We start from the raw sequence: 18027 nt of genomic DNA, 5'->3' as shown, positions 1-18027 counted from the left end.
GCGCGCACACACACACACGTACACGAAGCGTTTTATTTTTAAACCCGCTTCCAGCTGCTTAACTGGCAGTTTCTGAAAAGGAGGGAAGAATTTATCGCCGATATCAGCTGTATTCATCGGTGCGGCCTACACATCCGCCGTGATTCCAGCGCGGGCTCGACGCAGCAGCACAACATTCCTCCATTGGTCTGCGATAATTACCCTATGTTTAAACTTTACTGCGTAGTATGCGCCCGTATGGAATCCGTTAGTGCGTGCGATGATCTAACTGGCTGAGGATCGATAATTTATGTTTTTCCTTCCTAATCCATCCCGGCACGCTAACGCGCCCTGACGGCGGGGCTGCAATACCAAGGAGCAGCCCGTTCCCCCGTGATCCGGTATAAATCACCGCCGTCTCCTCATTAGACACCGCTTAAACAACCAGTGCAATGCGCGCGCGCGGCTAATCCCCGGGCAAAACGCAGATCCAACCGGCATTTCACTGTGGTAAGCCGGCTTTTGTTTTTCGCCCGCTGCACATTAATCCCCGGTGGAATTTAACCAGCCTGGATACTAGTTTAAATAGTCGCGTTTGTGTTAATCGCTAAACTATCTATTTAACCATATTGTGGTTTTCTCCTTTCAAACAGTTTTCAATGATCCTCCAATGAAGCGGCCGGCAAGAGGCGGGTCCTGGCTGTAATCTAACCATTGACAGTGCGCCACCGTATCCGGAAGCTGCACCCACTCACTGTACACGCAACCACCGGGATTATATATACACAGTGTGTGTGTAAAAGAGCGCTTGGCTTTGCACTGCGTTACTGTTGAGTTTGTGCGATGGTGGATGTGGTCGGCCGTATCGTCTGGTATCGTCTGCGTGAAACCGCCAGCATCTGGTCACACCGTCTCGATCAACTGTGGATGGATCCCGGCGGCGGTCAGGATGCCGGGATGGATCCCTTGGGATTATTACTCCTGGGCTGGATTGTCTTAGCCGGGATTGTGTACTTTACCACGGATCACCTGAAGGTGTGGTTAATCCGTTATTTCGGTGAGGAACCGGCACCGGCGGCCGTTCTCCCGCAGTACCGGCACCCGCCCACGGTGCTGCCGCTACCCACCCGCGAGAGCCCATACCGCCGCACCCCCGACAGCAGTTCCCCGTCGGCCTCCTCCCTGGTGTCCACGCCCACCGAGAGTTTACAGGCCCGGGTGAAATTAATCAACTACAGTCAGGAGGGCTCGGACTGGGTGAATAATGTCCTGAATTGGCTGTATCACCGATACAATTCCACACCGGAGTTTGCCGATATCTGGTTGTCGGCGTTAAATGAGTACGCCAAGCGTAATGCACAGCAGGTATGTGTGTAGTTGTGTATTGATTGCGCTGGGCTTGTTTTTTACACCTCCCAGCTAATCATTTTTGTGACGGAAATAGATCGGCGCTGTCCAGGGAAAGAATTATAGGCAGTGTAGGGTGGCTGGGTCTGGGTAATTCGATTAGTGCGCTACAAATGAGAAATGCGCACGGTATTGATTTCCGTGTGTCGCGCAGGGCATTTCCGGTGTAATCGGTAGAGAAAATTCCTTTGTTGATATTATAATACCCGAAGACGTAGGATGCGTTTTTGACAAGCGCCTCGCAATGCTCCAGGGTTATTTCTTTGCATGAAAACGACTGTAACATTCCTACTTTCCTGCAATTTCGAATATTCGTAAAAGAAGTGTTGAAAATTCTTTAAATATATTTAAATTTAGGTATTCATAAAGGATACAGGGTTAATTTGATGTAAGATGCTAACGGATGCCGTTAGTAAAATGCAGAAAGGATGAGAAAATATTTCGTGTAAATAAAATTATTTTTCAAAATTCCGTTGCGGTTTTTAATTGCAAATTCCGCCAATTTTTGACCTGTATTTTGCCGGCATATTTTAAGCTGCGGGATTTGTGATTTTTGCGCTTGACAGGCATGGTCAGCTGGAATGTCAAAAATGCGCGAAGAAAAATCGCCTCAGCACCGCGCACAATAATTCCCTTCAGCTGGCGATTGCACGCGCATATTGCGATTAAGGCAGCAGTGTCAATTAGGGCATAACCGGCACTTGACGACGTCTGATGGCTACAATCCCCCAGTCCTCATCCCACGGAATAACTGGGTTACAGACGTCAAGTTTCTTCAGCGAATATCATTAATTCTAATCCCACCCTGCACACTACGCGTTGAAGAATTACACCCGGTGGCAAAACTGTACAATTTACCGGCAATTCTATTACGCAACCACCGGTGCACATCTACCGGCACAAAGCCGAACCATCAAGGAAAAAGTTGGCCGGATTCATTAAGCGGACCATCGATTGGTATGGATCGATGATGCGGCCGTAATTACCGCATTTTACACTACGGCTACTTTAATCGACGCGGGCGAATTATCGGTTCGGCCAAGGTTAGCTGGGCCATCCGCACCATCACCCGGGCTACTCTTCCCGCTGATGCAACGGGATAACACACTTCCGGTTGGAGCATCCAATGCACTTACACACACACGCGCATCATCGATATACACAGCGAGATCGATGCAGTTTATGTAATAGTGTTTGATTTTGTTCGCTTTTTTTAATAGAGTGAGACAGCATCGCCGGCTAATTTTAGACATGCGCGGATCGCGGGCGCTTGACAGTTTGGGCTATAGACATTATTTGCCGTCATTGCCGGCTAACATTTTTATATGGACGCGCACTATGTGTATAGTGGTAATCGAGAGCTTGGATGGATATTTAAGACTTACATTATTTTTGGTAGCCATCGGGAAAACTGATATAGCCCCGGCTTGGCACGCTTTGACGCACTGCCGGCGCACTTAAGACCCCGGCGTTTTATGCTGCTTTTTGCACGTTTTATGCCGCGCGGCAGCTGCCAGCCGTTAAACTGCAGGATGTACACGGGCTGGAGGAAAAAATATGTTATTTAGTTACAACTCACAAGTATTGTGTTTTTCTGTTTTACAGAGAGAATAGTACACCGGCCAGCTGCTGCAATTATGGCAAAAATATGTACCGAAATAAACGCGAAAAATAAGTTTTTAAAGTGACACGCAAAAAACATGATAAATGCCTGTGCAGATATTCTTTATATAAAAATGCATCCTATTCATTTTAAAAAAACGGTTTTCAATGAATTTTATTTTGAATTAAATTGGCGTGCCAAAAAACTAGTTATTTTTGCATTATATGAATTTATTTCAAAAAAATAAGTTTTACTATTTTATTACAAAATGGTTTGCTTTTGTCTTGAGAATGAATTTAACTTAGGAGGCATTTTGTCAAATAAATAACTGGAATCCCGTGAAAGTCATTTAGATTGCTTAACAATTGCAACTGCAGCGGAATTCGGCTTGGTAAATTTAGAAGCATTTTCCCAGTGAAATTAGCTGCCTTTCTATTTTTTTCGAATTTCCGGGAATTGTTTTGATCTGTATCAGCAGCAGTTAATGAGATTATACCGCTTCTAGCACTAATTTGGCAGCAGCCGGTGCATTTTAATCAGATTTCACTCCAACCACGCACCGTGAAAATTAAAGAAAAGGCCTTGCGCATTTTTCCCTTTTTCGCATTACAACCGGCATCCAGCGCCGCACACTCCCCTTCCCACTGCAAACTTCCGCATCCAAGTGATTATGACCGGCACTCATCTGTCAGTGCCAGCCCAACCGAACCCGCCACACTGTACCGCACTTAATGAATTCGTCGTCGTTGACCTTGACTTTCAAGTGATATAAATCACCATCCGTAATGTTTGTCTACTCCCGTAAATTGTCTGGAGAGTAGTGCCAGCTCCCGATAATTATATCACCGTTGTAGCAATCTGGTCAAGCGCCGCATCTATACGATAGAGATTTATCTGTATACTTATTGGTCTTTATTGGTTGTGTCAGTGGTGCTGTTGTTGTGTGTTGTATAGTTGGGCATTCTCGTCACATTCGATCGATTCGCGCCCAGTAGCCGGGCGCCGCGGATCAGCGATGTCAGAGCGGAACTCTCGGCCGATGAACAGTTGGTAAGGATAACAAACAAGCCACTTGGCACGTGAGACTTCATTTCTTCCTTCTTCCCTTTACCATGCAGAGCAAATCAGTTTATTATTATACTGATAGCAGTCTCATTTCATATTGTTATTCATAAGGGCAATAGCTCAAAGTCAGAAAATATGTTGTCTAACTTTTAAATCTAATTTATTTAAGCCAGTTATGTAAACCGATTTTTAAGGTTGTTTTAACAGTATTTAAAAATTATTTTAATTTTTCAATATTTTTGTTTAAAAGGGGCGAGAGAAAAAATGCTTTAAAGATTAAATAAATGAAAATTAGAGGCAAACAGGTTTGCGAAAGATGTTGAAAACAGTTGTGTAATTGTTCGAAAATATTTTTGTGTTGTTTAAAAATATTATGTTTGAAAATATTTTTAAAATTAAAAAATTTGCAGATCAGTGTTTTTGATTTAAACAAGCGAAGTCAGATTGCAAAATAATATTGTAAATTGTAATAAGTGAAATTCAGTCACTGAATTAATCATTTTAGTATCTATCCGTAGAATAATAAATCTGTGTTTCTCAATAAACTGTTTTCGAGTAGATTCTACATAGAAGTTGTAACAATTTCAAAACCTATTATTTTCCCAATGACTATGCGCTGACAGCAAAAGCCAGCCTACGTAAATACAAATACCGCCTTCCGCTAAACTGCGTAATACACCAGGAGAAAATGCCCATAATTCCCCCCTAATTTAACTCCCCCATCACGTCGCTTTGTCGGGTGGCGTAAAATGTCAACCGCGCCTGTAACACGTAGAAACCTCCATAAAATAATTACACCCTATACGCGTTAAACGTCCCCCCTTAACGTTGTCACCCTGCATAAAGCCGGTTTTTGTGTTGCTGTTGATGCGTCGCTTGTGCAGGGCATCTTCTGCTCCGTGGAGACCGTCCAACTGGGATTCCACGTCCTGGCCACCACGCACAGTCCGGAGCGGGGCGTGGTGACGGACGCGTACGACGTGGATGTCGATCATCCGCAGGGCGAGGTCCGTTTCCTGAATATTAACGATATGCGCCATGTACCACCCGGTCAACTACATAACAGGCAGTGTTTCCAGCTTGCCATGAAGATCTTCCAGAGCGCCCATAAGGAGATTATGCTGTCCAGTGAGTTCGAGCGCCAGACGACGCCCAGTATAAAGGTCACACTTCGGCCGGTAAGATAACCCGAAGTTGTACGGTTTACGACACAGATTTTGGGACACTTGCACGAAAACACGTCCGTTCTTATTAATTCTGAATGACCATCAAGATTTTCCACAACGAACATAAAATAAAATTTTTCAAAAAGATTTGAGAACTTAAAACCAAAGTTGCCAGTCTGGTTCGGCATAAAACCCAATTTCATTTCTATTTGCGTTTACGTGCAAAATTGAAAGAAGTTCGGTCGATAACGAAAACTTTTGGTACACCTGTTTACATTTAGACATTTTGGAATTTTATTTTCACCCACAATTTGCTAACCGATTTTCGGGCGCACAAGCAATTTTTAGGCCACGTGAAAAATTATTTGGCTACACAATTCATAAAAGAACAACAAAAACGGGTTGTTGAAAGCCCGGGGACAAAAATTCCTTTGCATGTACGCAGATTTGGCAATTAGCGGCGCACTATCCTTATAAAATAAGTAGGATTTCGATTTTTGAATGAGATTCAATTGGTATCAAGCCTAGCAGCAGAGTGATGGTTCTGCTTTTGTGCCGAAATGCAGTGTTTAGCGTAGTTATCTGTAAGTGTCCTGAAAATGTTGGCGTTCATTGTATGTACTATGTATATGGTGTGTATACAGTCCGTTTCGCGTGGGTGTCTGGTTTTGTTTGCAGCGTCTGTGTGTATATATGTGCGTTTGTGTATTACGTGTCTGATCCGTGCACTGGTTTTATTTCGTCAACTGCTTTTTGCCGGCTGGTTCGAGAATCCATCATCCTGTATATACGTTTGCGGAGGCAATGTTGAGTGGCTGTTGCGCTTGATTACATGTAATCCGGCATTGTTTACTTAATTGCCGAACGGGATTTCTTCTGGTGGGCGATTGAGCGCGGGATCGTGCAACGAAACCAGACTGTTTTGTCTGGCTTCTTTTATGGGATGAGTTACATCACGAGAGAATTATCCAGCCAGCGCGAAAAGAGCAAAGGCTGTGGTCAAAGGACATGGACATTTTTAAGCGAAAATGTTCTCGGTCTTTTTAAAATATATTGTTAACCACTCATTTCATCTCTGTAGACATTACTAATTTTATACATAAGGACTTTAATCTAATACATATTAAAAACAATTAGGCATTGCTTAAAAAATATTTTTATTGCGAACTCCTTAATTTTTACCGTCCGCTAAATAATAAATAAATTTCTTACTTTATTATTATTTCACTTGAAATTATTGGACTGCTCTCCGTTCCGCTGTGACACGTAATAATTCTAATAAAGTACTGCGCTCAAGATTTATTTTAAATTTACGATCAATATTCTCGTAGCTGCTTTGTTGACTGCTGAATAAGTTCACGATTTATAATTTATTTCCATGAATTTGTCGAACGAACTCCCATCCCACAGTCGTTAAATACAATTTTATGCCCGTGCATATTTAACAAGCGATGCTTAAATAACTGCCATTTCCTCATCCATTAAACGTTGCCCTTGTTTATATCCCACACTGGCGCTGCACACAGGATGCATAATACATTTGCAACAATTCCGCGTCATTTGTTTCCGGTGGCATACAATGTATTGATCACCCCGCGTCCGTTGTTAACTGCAAACTCATGCAACTAAACAACTCGGCATGCACAGTGCGTGTGCCGGTATCCGCGCCTCGCGCACAGGGAATACTGACAAGGGTCAACCGGAAATTACCGTCATGTTGACTGTGGTTCCTCTTGACTTAATCAAGCTGCCGGATCGAGCGCATTTCGCGCAAACCGCTCTCTGCCTTAGCATCCGCGTTTCGGCGAGCGGCCGGTATAATTATTACGTCATCTGTTTGCCTGTAGGAAGCGGCCATGCCCGAGGACTTCGACCCGATCCCGCTGCAGGACGTCATCCGGCACTGCATCCTCAACACCAAGACCACGATGAAGTTGGCGCGCTTCCGCGATTTCCCCTATCCGTACTGGCATGCGCTGGCCAATCGGCCGGTAACGCCGTCAACACCGTCCACGCTCACCCCACAACAGGTAAGGGAAAAAGCCGTACTTGCGCACGCGTACCGCTGAAACGGTGAATTTCCTGTAACGGGGCTAAAGATAAACCATTTTTCCACGCTGTCCATCACGCGCCGCTACTAATACTGTATTATCTTCCCTTAATCGCACTTAACATTTGACGAAGACCCTAGACTGTTATTAAGTGCGTCCCGAATGCGTTATTCTCGTGCCTGCATAGAAGGCTACAAAAGGTTGTCGAACGACAAAAGACCTTTAGAATTTTTTAATAGTTTATGCGCTGAAGTGGATCGCTTAGAAACACCATGATTCATTTAACAATTTGCCTCGTATTCTTCAAAACTGATGCTATTTGAATGCGCGTATTATACCGAATCCAAAGCATTACAATATGCGTTTTTCAACCCAAAGATTTGCTTATTAAATACGCTGAATTTAATTATTCCGTGGAACCCATATTCTTAGCCGCATTAATAATAATTATCATAACTGCGTTGAAATCTTCTAAAAATATACGCATTTTAAATTAATGCATCTTTATAAGGAATTTCAAGGAGATCTTATGTGAGGCTAAGCCAACGGTTTCCAGATCGAATAAACTGAATTAAATCAATTCAATTATTCGGTATTTATAGACGCATTTCCCGTTTGTCGCCGCTCCCGCCGCCGGCACCGACAGTGAGCCCAGCACATCCCGGACCGGTTCCCCGTTCGGACCGGGCGACAATCAAGTGGTGGTGAAAGTTAATCGCGCCCATGGAATCGGCGGCGATTCAGGTTGGCGGCACATATTCTCCCGCATCTTCGATTACCATGACAATCAGACGTCTCGCTTACGCTTCTTATCAATATAGCCGGCATCGAGCCTTACTGTGTCATCGAGATGGACGAACCGCCACAGAAGCACACCACCTCCATTGTGAAGTCCCGCGGCGCTAATCCCGTCTGGGATGAGACGTTCTTATTGTACGTCATCCAAGGATTTAGCAGATACGATGTAAAAATAATTTCTTATTTGCGTCTGGTTATTCGCAGTGATGTCTCACCGGAATCCAATGAGATCCTGTTCGAGCTGTACGACCGTACCAAGACACAAAAGCGTAAGCGGTTGTTGTCGCTGAATAAAGCGCGGGTTAGACAGTCTAATGAATAATCCATGCAGGGAACTTCCTGGGCACGGCCATCGTTAGTCTGCATGAGCTGAGCAAGAATCCCCATCAGCGGCAAGTTATCCCGCTGCAGTCGCGGCCGCTAATGAACGACGTGGTGGCCGGGACGTTGACGGTCGAGGTAATGCATCAGCGCGTGAATCAGCATAATTAAAACATTTGTGCATAGCGCTTAATTTGTGTTACAACGACGTCGGTTTGCGCAGTTTTCCGTGATACCGGCCAGCGGCCGGAAATCCCCATCTACGAACGATCTCGGGCAGCAGACCAGTCCCACCGCTACCCATGTACGCATGAATATGTCGCCCAATCGGAACAGCCATGTCTACCGTAAGTCCTGTATACTGTAGCACTTTCAAGGAATTTGGATGCGATGCAAATGTATTGCTTCTTGAATTCCAAGAGTTCTGCTTTGATGGGTCATCATCCTTCCGACAGTTTTTTTAGTATTCTTCCTAAGATTTCTTAAATGTAAATCAGTTTTGCTGGCATCAAGCTGTATGAAGCAGCATTAATTTGGCAAAGTCAGATTGCAGCCAAAACACTTACACTGTTCAGGAAAAAGGCATAACATTAGCATACAATCACACTACGTGTCTGCATATCTGTATCATGGCTGTATGCCACAAGTAGCGTACAATTACAAACCATAATTATTCATAATCTTCGTAATGGAACCGCCTCGATAAAAACCGTTATTTACTGAAATAAATTGGTGTTAAACAAGTTTGGATCCATACGTACACACTCACAGATACACTAGATAATTAAGCGCTGGTTAGCTGAAATAGTGATTTCTTACGAAACCTATTGCAGTACAACAACGGAAGTGCGTAACATTTATTTGTTTTACAGTTGCTAATATGCAACACAGTGGTATGACTTAATGCTATAATTATGCGTTGAGCTCTTTGTAAGGGCTCTTTAACTGCATATTGCTCATACACAGTGTGTGTTAAAATCTCTTTCAATTTTAATTTCTTTTTAAATCGTAGATCGAGTCTGCATAAAACTGAAAAGAATACAGGCATCGCACACATTTTTTGCATAAAAATACACATCGACAACGCGATAGTTTAATAAAAGTGTGTTTAAATGGCTCGTTCGCCCAATTATTTACCGCTCAGTATTATTTTATCCTTTACAGTACATGAAACGGTGGAGACCCACGCGTCACCCGGTGAGCGGGAGCGTGCCCCGCCCGTCCAGCGCTCCGTCAGCGAGGACATCTCCATCCACCGGGTGACCACCATCACCAACCACGGCCCGCTACCGTCGCCGGGACCGCTGAAGCGGAAATCGGTGAGACGCTCAACCGGTGCATTAAAACCCCTGGTAGACAACTGCATGTCGTGCTGTCAGGCTGCTGATACCAGTGATAGTGTCCGTCGCCGGCACAACGGATCGGCGACCACTACCACCTTTGCTCACACCACTGCTCAACTCGTTGTCAATAAGGTTAACGCTCCCCCTTTTGCATGCGGTTTCCGTGACCTTTGACCACTAACCTAACGCTGGGTGTTTGCTTTTACGCAGAGATTTCTCGCGATACCTAAGGTGTGGGGAAAGTCTTGCCTCTTGAATTGTTAGAGTAGCACAGAAAATTACATAACATATATTTTGCAGAGTGCTACGGATGGAATGTTAGGTGCTGATTCATCCCTTTACGCTTCCGACCTGGATGCTAAAGGTGAACTATATTTCCGGAGGCAGAGGCACCATTATTCCTCGGCCCAGCCGTTCACCATTTGTTACACTCGTTCAAACAATTTTTACGCTAGGAACTTTTTTTTCCGGAAAAAGCAATTAAGTCTTTCAAACAAAACTTTTGTTACTTTATAAACATTCTCTTGCAAATATATCAAGAAATAGGTCCAGTTCCTTTCTGAATGGCTGCGAAAAATCAGCGTGACAAGTCTTTACTGCTGTGCGTATTTAAATTGTGTACAATACAGTAAACTCTGTGAGATTGAACAACTGCGAAAACTGAACATCTGCGAATATTGAACGTCCGCATAGGAACCAGCGCGTCTCGTATACTGCGAACGCTACTGCGAATATTGAACAGTTGTTTACATTGAACACTTTCAAGGAACCGTAGGTGTTCAAATTACACAGATTTTACTGTAATACCAATTTGTCATAGCGAGGTTAAAATGTGTGACTTTTTATCTTTCGATGAGAACAGTTTAACTTGGAAATTATAGGTCGATCTCGCAGTGCGGACCGCAAGCAGTCCCTTCTCGGCCGCATCAAACGCCGCTTCAGCTTCGGCAAGAAACGCTCCAAGAGCCTGGACCCGGCCACGGCCCAGGAAGAGATGGCCGCGGCCGGCGTAACCTCTGCCAGCTCCCTCTCCGTCAACGGGCCCCACGTCGACCGCACCACCGACGCCATGGACCGCGACCCGGACGTCCTGGCCGCGGAACGGCGCGCCGAAAAGCAGGAACGGAAACAGCGCAAGAAAGGCCACATCCGCTCCGTCTCCGCACCGGGATCACGTGACCCTTCCGTCAACCGGGCAGCAGCAGCGAGTGCGTACATCGGCGAGTGTCCCACCCCGCCACTGGGTCTCATGCACGATGATGAACGCTTACACAACAGTCTTGTCTTCCTTTTATCTACCACAGGTAATAAAGCCCAGCAGCGCTCCTGGAAAGATAAACTGCGCTCGCGCTTCTCCCGGAAAAAGAGCCACGAGGCCACCATCATCCGCACGGAAGCGATCAACCTCTAATACAATCTAACCGAGCGCAAAGCGAATACTAATGCGTAACAATACTGATTAACTGGACCAAGTGCAAAGAACACCGCCAAGATTTGTTGGTGCATGTGACGGCTGGAATTTACACGCTCAAATACAAACTGGAAATGGACAAATATATTGGTGCATGGGCTAAACCTGTTTATAACCTCCTTAGTGCACTCGCTGCTGTTCCCGCATGTCTGATCCTTTCACCACTGACCCTACGTTGTTTTCTAACGCGACTCAGCCGTCGCCGTCAAATTCCACTTCCACCACCGTTTCCTTCCCAAGACATCCTTCCTCCTCCGCACGAAGCGAAAGGCCAACCACCTTCTAGATGTGCTGATTGGTGGAGCTGACTCATCGGTATCCGAATGGTGGGCCTCCGGTGAAAGAGATCGGAATGCAGGATGCTCTTAACTCGGATATACATACAAGCTCTGTTCTAAATCTGGCGCTACAGATCTGTGTTTTCGTTCCTTGAAAAATCCGGCTTACTGGATAAAATAAACACCATATTGGTCTAATTTTTCTTCTCGGATTATACTGCCAGTAATTTGTCAAATCTGTACTCTAACCACCGAAAAAAATAAAGGTAGCATAAGTTAGAAATTTCAAATTTGTATAGGCGTACTGCTTAAACGCAGTTTCCGTGGAAAAAAACTGTGCGAGCACCACATCAAATTCTGGTATAAAAAGCAATAACGCGAACAAATTTTTGTTCACGATTTGTTCAGCAGCAACCAGAACGTCGTGATCTTGCCCTTACCCTGCAATTGCAAAAGTAGGATATTTTGTTAATGCTTAAGGTGCTGTTACTGCTGTATAATTTTTAATTTTTTTAATCCAAATTTGCATTTTGTACTGAAGAATTTAAAATTGTGTACATGCATTTTTACCTTTATTTGTATTTCTCCACGTTGCTCGAAGTGATGTCCAAATTGCACCGCAAGAACCTGTATGGTCCCGCTGACGTGGACTCGGGACGGCATACCACTAGTTTCAATGCGCGCCGCCGTATTAACCGTATCCCCGAATCTACGGCAGAATAATGCTTGATGCCACACTTAGCTAAATGACGTTGCCCGCAGAACTATTCGTACAAGCAGTAACGCGGTCGTTTGAAGCCAACCACGCCCACCGCCACCGGACCGCTATGGGCGCCGATACGGATCTCCATATTGTTGTGCTGATTGGCCCGGTTGAAAGCGCTGAGCAAGAGCTGAGCCAGAAGACAGATCTCGTTTGCGTGACTGTCGCCAATGCGTTCAACCAATCCGCTTACAGCCTGCGACAAAATCATGGAACATTTCAGAAACATTCCTATAACGCCCCGATTTACCATGTAAACACTGCCGATGGTTTCCATCTTGTAGATGGATAATTCGCTGGATGCTTGGTCAAAACCCGTGTAGACTTCATGGAGGAACGCCATGACTTCCTGGGGACGCGTGCCGGCTACGAACTGGTTGAAGCCGAAGATGTCGCTGAAGAGAATACTCACTGCGTCGACATATTCCGCTTCTACCGTTAAACCAGCGCGCAGCCTCTTAACGGCATCACTAAAATTAGGGACCGAATCAAGTTACAGTCATAACTGAGTATTACTTACTGGGTATTACTGGGTATTGCTTTTCCATTACAAACATATTTATAGTTTGGGATAGTATCATAATATTCCCTTTCTGCCACATATTATTCTGGAAGCATAACCAAGACATTCTTTGTTCATAAAAGCGCACGCAATGCCTGTAGCGCACAAGCCGGGTTTTTGCTTGAAGACTAAAAAAACGGTTTTTGGAGCGAGTACAGAAAAATTGGTCTTCTGAGCAATGACTGAAAAAAATCAATTTTATCCTGCGACTAATGAGTGCTCTGGATTTAGTAAGTAATAAAAATTATTTAGTCGGCAGGTCTTTTTGCCTGGCTGTCTGATGGAAAGAGAATATGATCTCAGTCGATTAACATACACATTGCCTAAACGGACGGACTCTGCGGCACAAACCTGGGCAGCATTTGACGCAGTAGGTCGTCGGCCTTCCTGTGTTCTTGCAGCAGAAGAGCCGTCCGACTGGCCACATCCTGCTCCAGTACCGCGTTGTACTTGGTCAACCAGCGGATGACCCGGTCCATCAGTGTGCCTTCCATTTCCTCCGCGACTGTAGCCTTCTTAAACGTAGCCGCAGTATCGCGCATCGTGGGTCGGTTAGCTGGCGCCTCATCCCAGCATCGTTTTACCAAGGCAACTAACCAGCCGTATCTGGAGTATTCAAAGTCCAGAAAGACAGGCCGAAAATAAGGCATCTCGCCTAATTGCACTTGGTCGATTATCTCTGCAAATAATCAGGCAAAATATTATTGATAAAAAAGATTTCTTGTATCACCTGCAAACCTGATACTGTAATTTACGTTACTTAAATGCAGCAGCAATTTATTTAGTGTCAGTATACACTGAAGAGCGTTGAAAACCTTAATCCGAAAACCGGTAATTATGGTAATCGCCAAAAATAATTCTTCAGGGTGAACGGATTATTTTTACGGTCTTTCTTCTTTTTCTGCAGTCTTTCTTTCTTTTTTTTCTATTTAAATTACTGTGCGTTTACGGTTGAAAAATCTCACGATTGAAATGCCCGTCAACAGGTTAATAATTGCTTATATCGGGGCTCAAAGTGTTCAACTGCATAAACTGCAGGTAAAGTTTTGAAATATTTTCCTGGGACGTACCGAATGGGCCCAGGGTGCAATGTGGTCCGGTACCGAATACTCGGCAGTGCATAATGATCTGGTGCAGTATTAAACCGAAGGCATACACATCGCTTTCCTGTGTGGACGCCAGCCCTCGCATGACCTCGGGAGCCATCCAGCAATGGAACGCAAAAAAAGGCCGTTCATGCAGCGGCAGAATGGAATCACTGAGCAGGGTACTCATTTCTTCATGGCCGTAATCCGTTATCTTGACGGCCATGTGGCTGTCCAGAAGGCACTTGGTACTCTTGAGATTCCCGTGCTTTTTTATTGCCGATCCATGGATGAAAATCATACCCTGTATTAAAGCGCCGTACTATGTTATGCGGAAAAATCTATGTTATGCAGTTGCGTACTCGGATAATGTCCTGGATTAGCGACAGCTTCAGCATCCAGTCGGGTTCCGCTCCATGCCAGCAGTCTTCAATGGAGCCGCGTTGGCACAGTGTATAGAACGATGACGAGGTATCATAGAATAAATGGATGCCCAGTAGTTTGTTAACATTGGCGGATTCCATTTTGTGCATCTGTTGAAAAAGACATGATGCGGTATGCATGACCAGCACGAGTATGTACATGCTTCTTTTATATATAGTTCAAAGAATATTCAGTTTCCATGATGAACTCACCAAAGTTTTGGTTGGAAGGCTTATTATTATCTGCTTTGAGCAAACGATAAAACCGTTTCTGGTCTTCGTTCAAAAATGCAGTTTTTTTTAGCCGCATGTGTCGTATTGATTTTGTACATACTTACGCTTTGTACGCTTCAGCATGAACGAATATATACTCCCTTGAGTACACTTTAAGCAATAACATATAAACTGTCCTAAAAATTAGTGCAAAGCAGTCTTACCTGCGCCATATAAGTTAAGAATGTGCTGGTACAATGCGGTGTTTTATTGCTGCTGCGCCAGTATAGTTGCTTGCGAAATGCCAGGGTCTCCTGTAAACGTACGATCTGCCGGAACTTCCTGGAACATCCGGGCCGGGTATCGGCACTGAAGTAGGACACGGATATCACCGGCTGCGAGAGACACAGAGCTTTCTTCAGCTTTCTCATGGGACGCATTGGTCGGACTGGTTCCATATCAGTCGATTTGAAATCGGTCTCGTTGATGATCCACCAAGTGCGGCGGGATGTCTGTTTACGCTGCTGATACCTGAAGAACGAAACAATATGCTACGTCTCGCCGTGAAAATAAAATTACAGTGTACAATACCAGAAAATCATCCACTACGTGTACTTTCTTTTTCCGTTGCATATACGCTAGTTACATCAGTCTGACAACACCGTAATGCGCATTTCTCAAAATAATTACCGATTCTCATCATCTGTGTTACGAACCATAGCGGAACGTACCATAATGACACGACAACGGTCGTGATGATGAAGACAATTAATAACCCGACCAGAACGATGGCCAAAGTGGGCAGTGCGATACCGGCTTGGCAGGCGGCACCGTTGACGCCGCACGTGACACGGTCCACGGGAGCTACGCCTCTCTTCCACTGCACCGGCGCTCCGGGATCGTATTTCTTCGTTACGGGATTGTAATAGAAAATATTCTGTGATAAAATACGTTCTGGAAGCGAAGGCTATGAAGGAGGTTTAAACGCAGTATGTACCGCGAATCGGCTGGGTACAGCGTCGAACTGCTGCACATGAACGGCCGGTGTCTTCAGACCATTTCCGGCGATGGAGGCGTTCTCGTATGTCAGAGAGAACTGTCGGCGAAGAATTTTACCGATAATTTTCGATGATCCGGTCGGCAGTGATTGATTCTGTAGTCGTATTTCATCCAGAACCTCCAATCAAAACATTTTGAATGGAACTACAGAGTGGTTTTTCTGACCAGGGAGGTTTTCTCGGTAGGTGTATAAATTATGTTTAAGTATTAAACAGGTTAAAATTATTTTTAGTATTGATTCGTCAGCTTACTTGTGATAGCAGCTCAACAACTGCCGTGCAAGAAAGAAAAAAGTCGTTGTACTGCAACAACAATAATATCTTCTTGTAAGAAATATGTTCAGTAAAACATCATCGTTCTCTGAAATCGCTAACCAGAAGTTCGACATCGTATGGCGCCGCAAAAAGCCGTTCGCGTAAGCGGAGAATTTGGTCAGCTCGACTGAGAAATGTTGCCCAGTTGGTTTCGGGTGTGCGAATCACGATAAGGCTGGCAAGTCCTTCCAAAACTTTCTAGAAATTTCTGTGATTAAATAATCGTGGTATTTTAATTACGCGTTGATTAAATTCTCACAGTACTTGGTCAAAAGAATCATTTTGTTGCCAGCGGGCAGGTGGAGGCTCGAAGGGAACTTCGCCTTCGTACAAATACATGAACACCTGATATAAACAGGCACATCTGATTTAGAGGAAACTGTTTCAGTGTTCACAACTAGCAGCATCACAAATTCACAATAATCAGTATAACTTACAAAATCGCCGTTTGTCATGTTCATGTCGTAAGCAGTGGCCTACAGAGAAATTTTAAAAGTTTAAAAACTCAGGTGGAAATGTTCCTGACACGCTGTACGTACCAGCAGCCGCCTCACAGAGCTGTACATGGTGCAGCATAAAATGACTAAAAGAAAAGAATTCGGTAATACTTTTGTTTTGTGCAGTTTATTGACAATCAAAAGTTAAGAAATACCATGGCTATAATCAGCCGCTTTTCCTAAGACACTTCGATACGAAAAACCGACAGCATCGGAATCCACGGGCAGGATGATATGCTGTAGATCTTGCCTCTGCGTCTGGAGATCCGTCAGAGCACCATCGCACATAATGGTATTGCGTCCATTACCGTTCGTCTTCGACAGTTTATCACTGATTATCACGATGTAGCGCCAGCTGAAGATGTCCATAATTAAACCGACCGCTTGGCCGAAGATGATGTACGACGTCTGGGCCAGGGAGATGACGTGGGGTGAGCGTGTCTGGTTAGTATACACTCCCGTGCCGCTGTACAGACACAATCAGAATTCATCGTACCAAATGCGAAAACTCCAACGTCATTGCGTCCCATATAAAATTACTTTAATCTGGACATTAGTTAAAGGAATATACGCACCATGCTAAAATTGCCACGTCCAGCTCTGCAAGATTATTAATACATTACCAATATCCGGTGTCAGTTACACACGTCATTACCTCGTGAAAAGTCGGCCACAACACCGAAAGCTCGCGCGCACACTGAAAATAATCCGTGTTGCCGATTAATCTGTCATGTTTTTATTAATTAGCGCCCCCTCCCCTCGAATTGAGCCCCTTGTAAACCCTTTTCAAAAAGAGAAAAACAAAAACGAAGTCCTTCCTGGAGGGTATACAGAGTACAAGAAATAGTAGCCTCAGGACACTATATCGCTACGCTACAAAATAATAAGTATTAAGTACAAAATACTAAGTACAGAACTGTACCGGCACTGAGAATCACCGTGATGCCGTCGCCGGTAAACCGATCCTGCCTGTACCATTCCGCCATCCTCGTCGGTACCAACCCGTCCCCTTCCGGTCGGCAAATGGGCTCTTGGGAGCCCCAGTATAAATCCACTTTGGTGTAATTAGCGTATACCAGTGGATAGCGCCGCTGCATATCGTCCAGCGCCACAGCGAACGTCGGCAGCATCTGCTCGGTGCCGGAGCCCGTGGCGTTGGCGCTGGTCAGTGTAATAACATTCAAGCGGGACGCCAGCAGATCTCTGCATAATACACCGACAATCATGACGGCAAACAGTTCTGCTGGCTTGTTCATCGTGGAATATGTTCGCAATGCAAACATTCGAGAACGGTCAAAATCTTCTCAGTGTTTACTATCATCTTGTTTTGCGTAGGGTATAAGAAATCCAAGTAGAAAGGTGGGAAATTACTGCCGGCTACCCGGCTCATGACGCAGTGAAGGAAATGCCAGGCAATGCGCACAAACACGCCAAGAGCGTAGCGGTATTTTTGCTTGATTGCATTATGATGAAAAACTACCCGCTACCGACACTCGATTAACAGATTGCTGAAACATAACCAGTCCGTTCCTGGCAGCGATGGGATCGGTACACCGACAAATAAGACGGGAGAATTGATATCAACGGAGACGGGAGAAATTAATTGTACACCGGTGTATCGTCGGCACGA

The 18027-nt window shown here is 44.7% G+C and overlaps 2 protein-coding genes across 5 annotated transcripts; one reads left to right on the top strand and one right to left on the bottom strand.

Annotated features, from left to right (window-relative positions):
- Nucleotides 1-142: 142 nt before the first annotated feature.
- On the top strand, nucleotides 143-11750 carry LOC129590670 (uncharacterized). 4 transcript variants are annotated; one of them, XM_055486011.1, is made up of 16 exons: nucleotides 144-489; nucleotides 633-1344; nucleotides 3944-4039; nucleotides 4939-5061; nucleotides 5134-5232; nucleotides 7068-7250; nucleotides 7874-8015; nucleotides 8093-8204; nucleotides 8274-8338; nucleotides 8401-8528; nucleotides 8614-8737; nucleotides 9555-9709; nucleotides 9770-9865; nucleotides 9944-9964; nucleotides 10034-10097; nucleotides 10615-11750. In XM_055486011.1, the coding sequence occupies exons 2-16, from the start codon at nucleotides 823-825 to the stop codon at nucleotides 11142-11144; spliced, it is 2460 nt and encodes an 819-aa protein (XP_055341986.1). In that variant the 5' UTR covers nucleotides 144-489; nucleotides 633-822; the 3' UTR covers nucleotides 11145-11750. The 4 variants fall into 4 exon arrangements, with proteins under 4 accessions (XP_055341985.1, XP_055341986.1, XP_055341987.1 ...); XM_055486012.1 differs by having other exon boundaries at nucleotides 146-489; nucleotides 4939-5232; nucleotides 10615-10941; nucleotides 11038-11750; XM_055486010.1 differs by having other exon boundaries at nucleotides 143-489; nucleotides 4939-5232.
- Nucleotides 11751-11875: 125 nt separating this feature from the next.
- Nucleotides 11876-17663, bottom strand: LOC129590648 (atrial natriuretic peptide receptor 1-like). The gene is made up of 17 exons (XM_055485983.1): nucleotides 17320-17663; nucleotides 16973-16997; nucleotides 16553-16863; nucleotides 16440-16483; nucleotides 16338-16376; nucleotides 16165-16245; nucleotides 15961-16098; nucleotides 15525-15623; nucleotides 15259-15464; nucleotides 14752-15058; nucleotides 14255-14425; nucleotides 13878-14196; nucleotides 13159-13486; nucleotides 12496-12715; nucleotides 12257-12441; nucleotides 12053-12191; nucleotides 11876-11923 (listed from the first exon to the last, which is right to left on the bottom strand). The coding sequence occupies exons 1-17, from the start codon at nucleotides 17651-17653 to the stop codon at nucleotides 11876-11878; spliced, it is 2994 nt and encodes a 997-aa protein (XP_055341958.1). The 5' UTR covers nucleotides 17654-17663.
- Between the last annotated feature and the right edge of the window lie 364 nt (nucleotides 17664-18027).

This window comes from Paramacrobiotus metropolitanus, unplaced genomic scaffold, assembly GCF_019649055.1.
Source record: "Paramacrobiotus metropolitanus isolate TYO unplaced genomic scaffold, Prichtersi_v1.0 Parri_scaffold0000041, whole genome shotgun sequence".
Lineage (NCBI taxonomy): Eukaryota > Metazoa > Tardigrada > Eutardigrada > Parachela > Macrobiotidae > Paramacrobiotus > Paramacrobiotus metropolitanus.
This window is presented reverse-complemented; position numbering and strand designations above follow the sequence as displayed.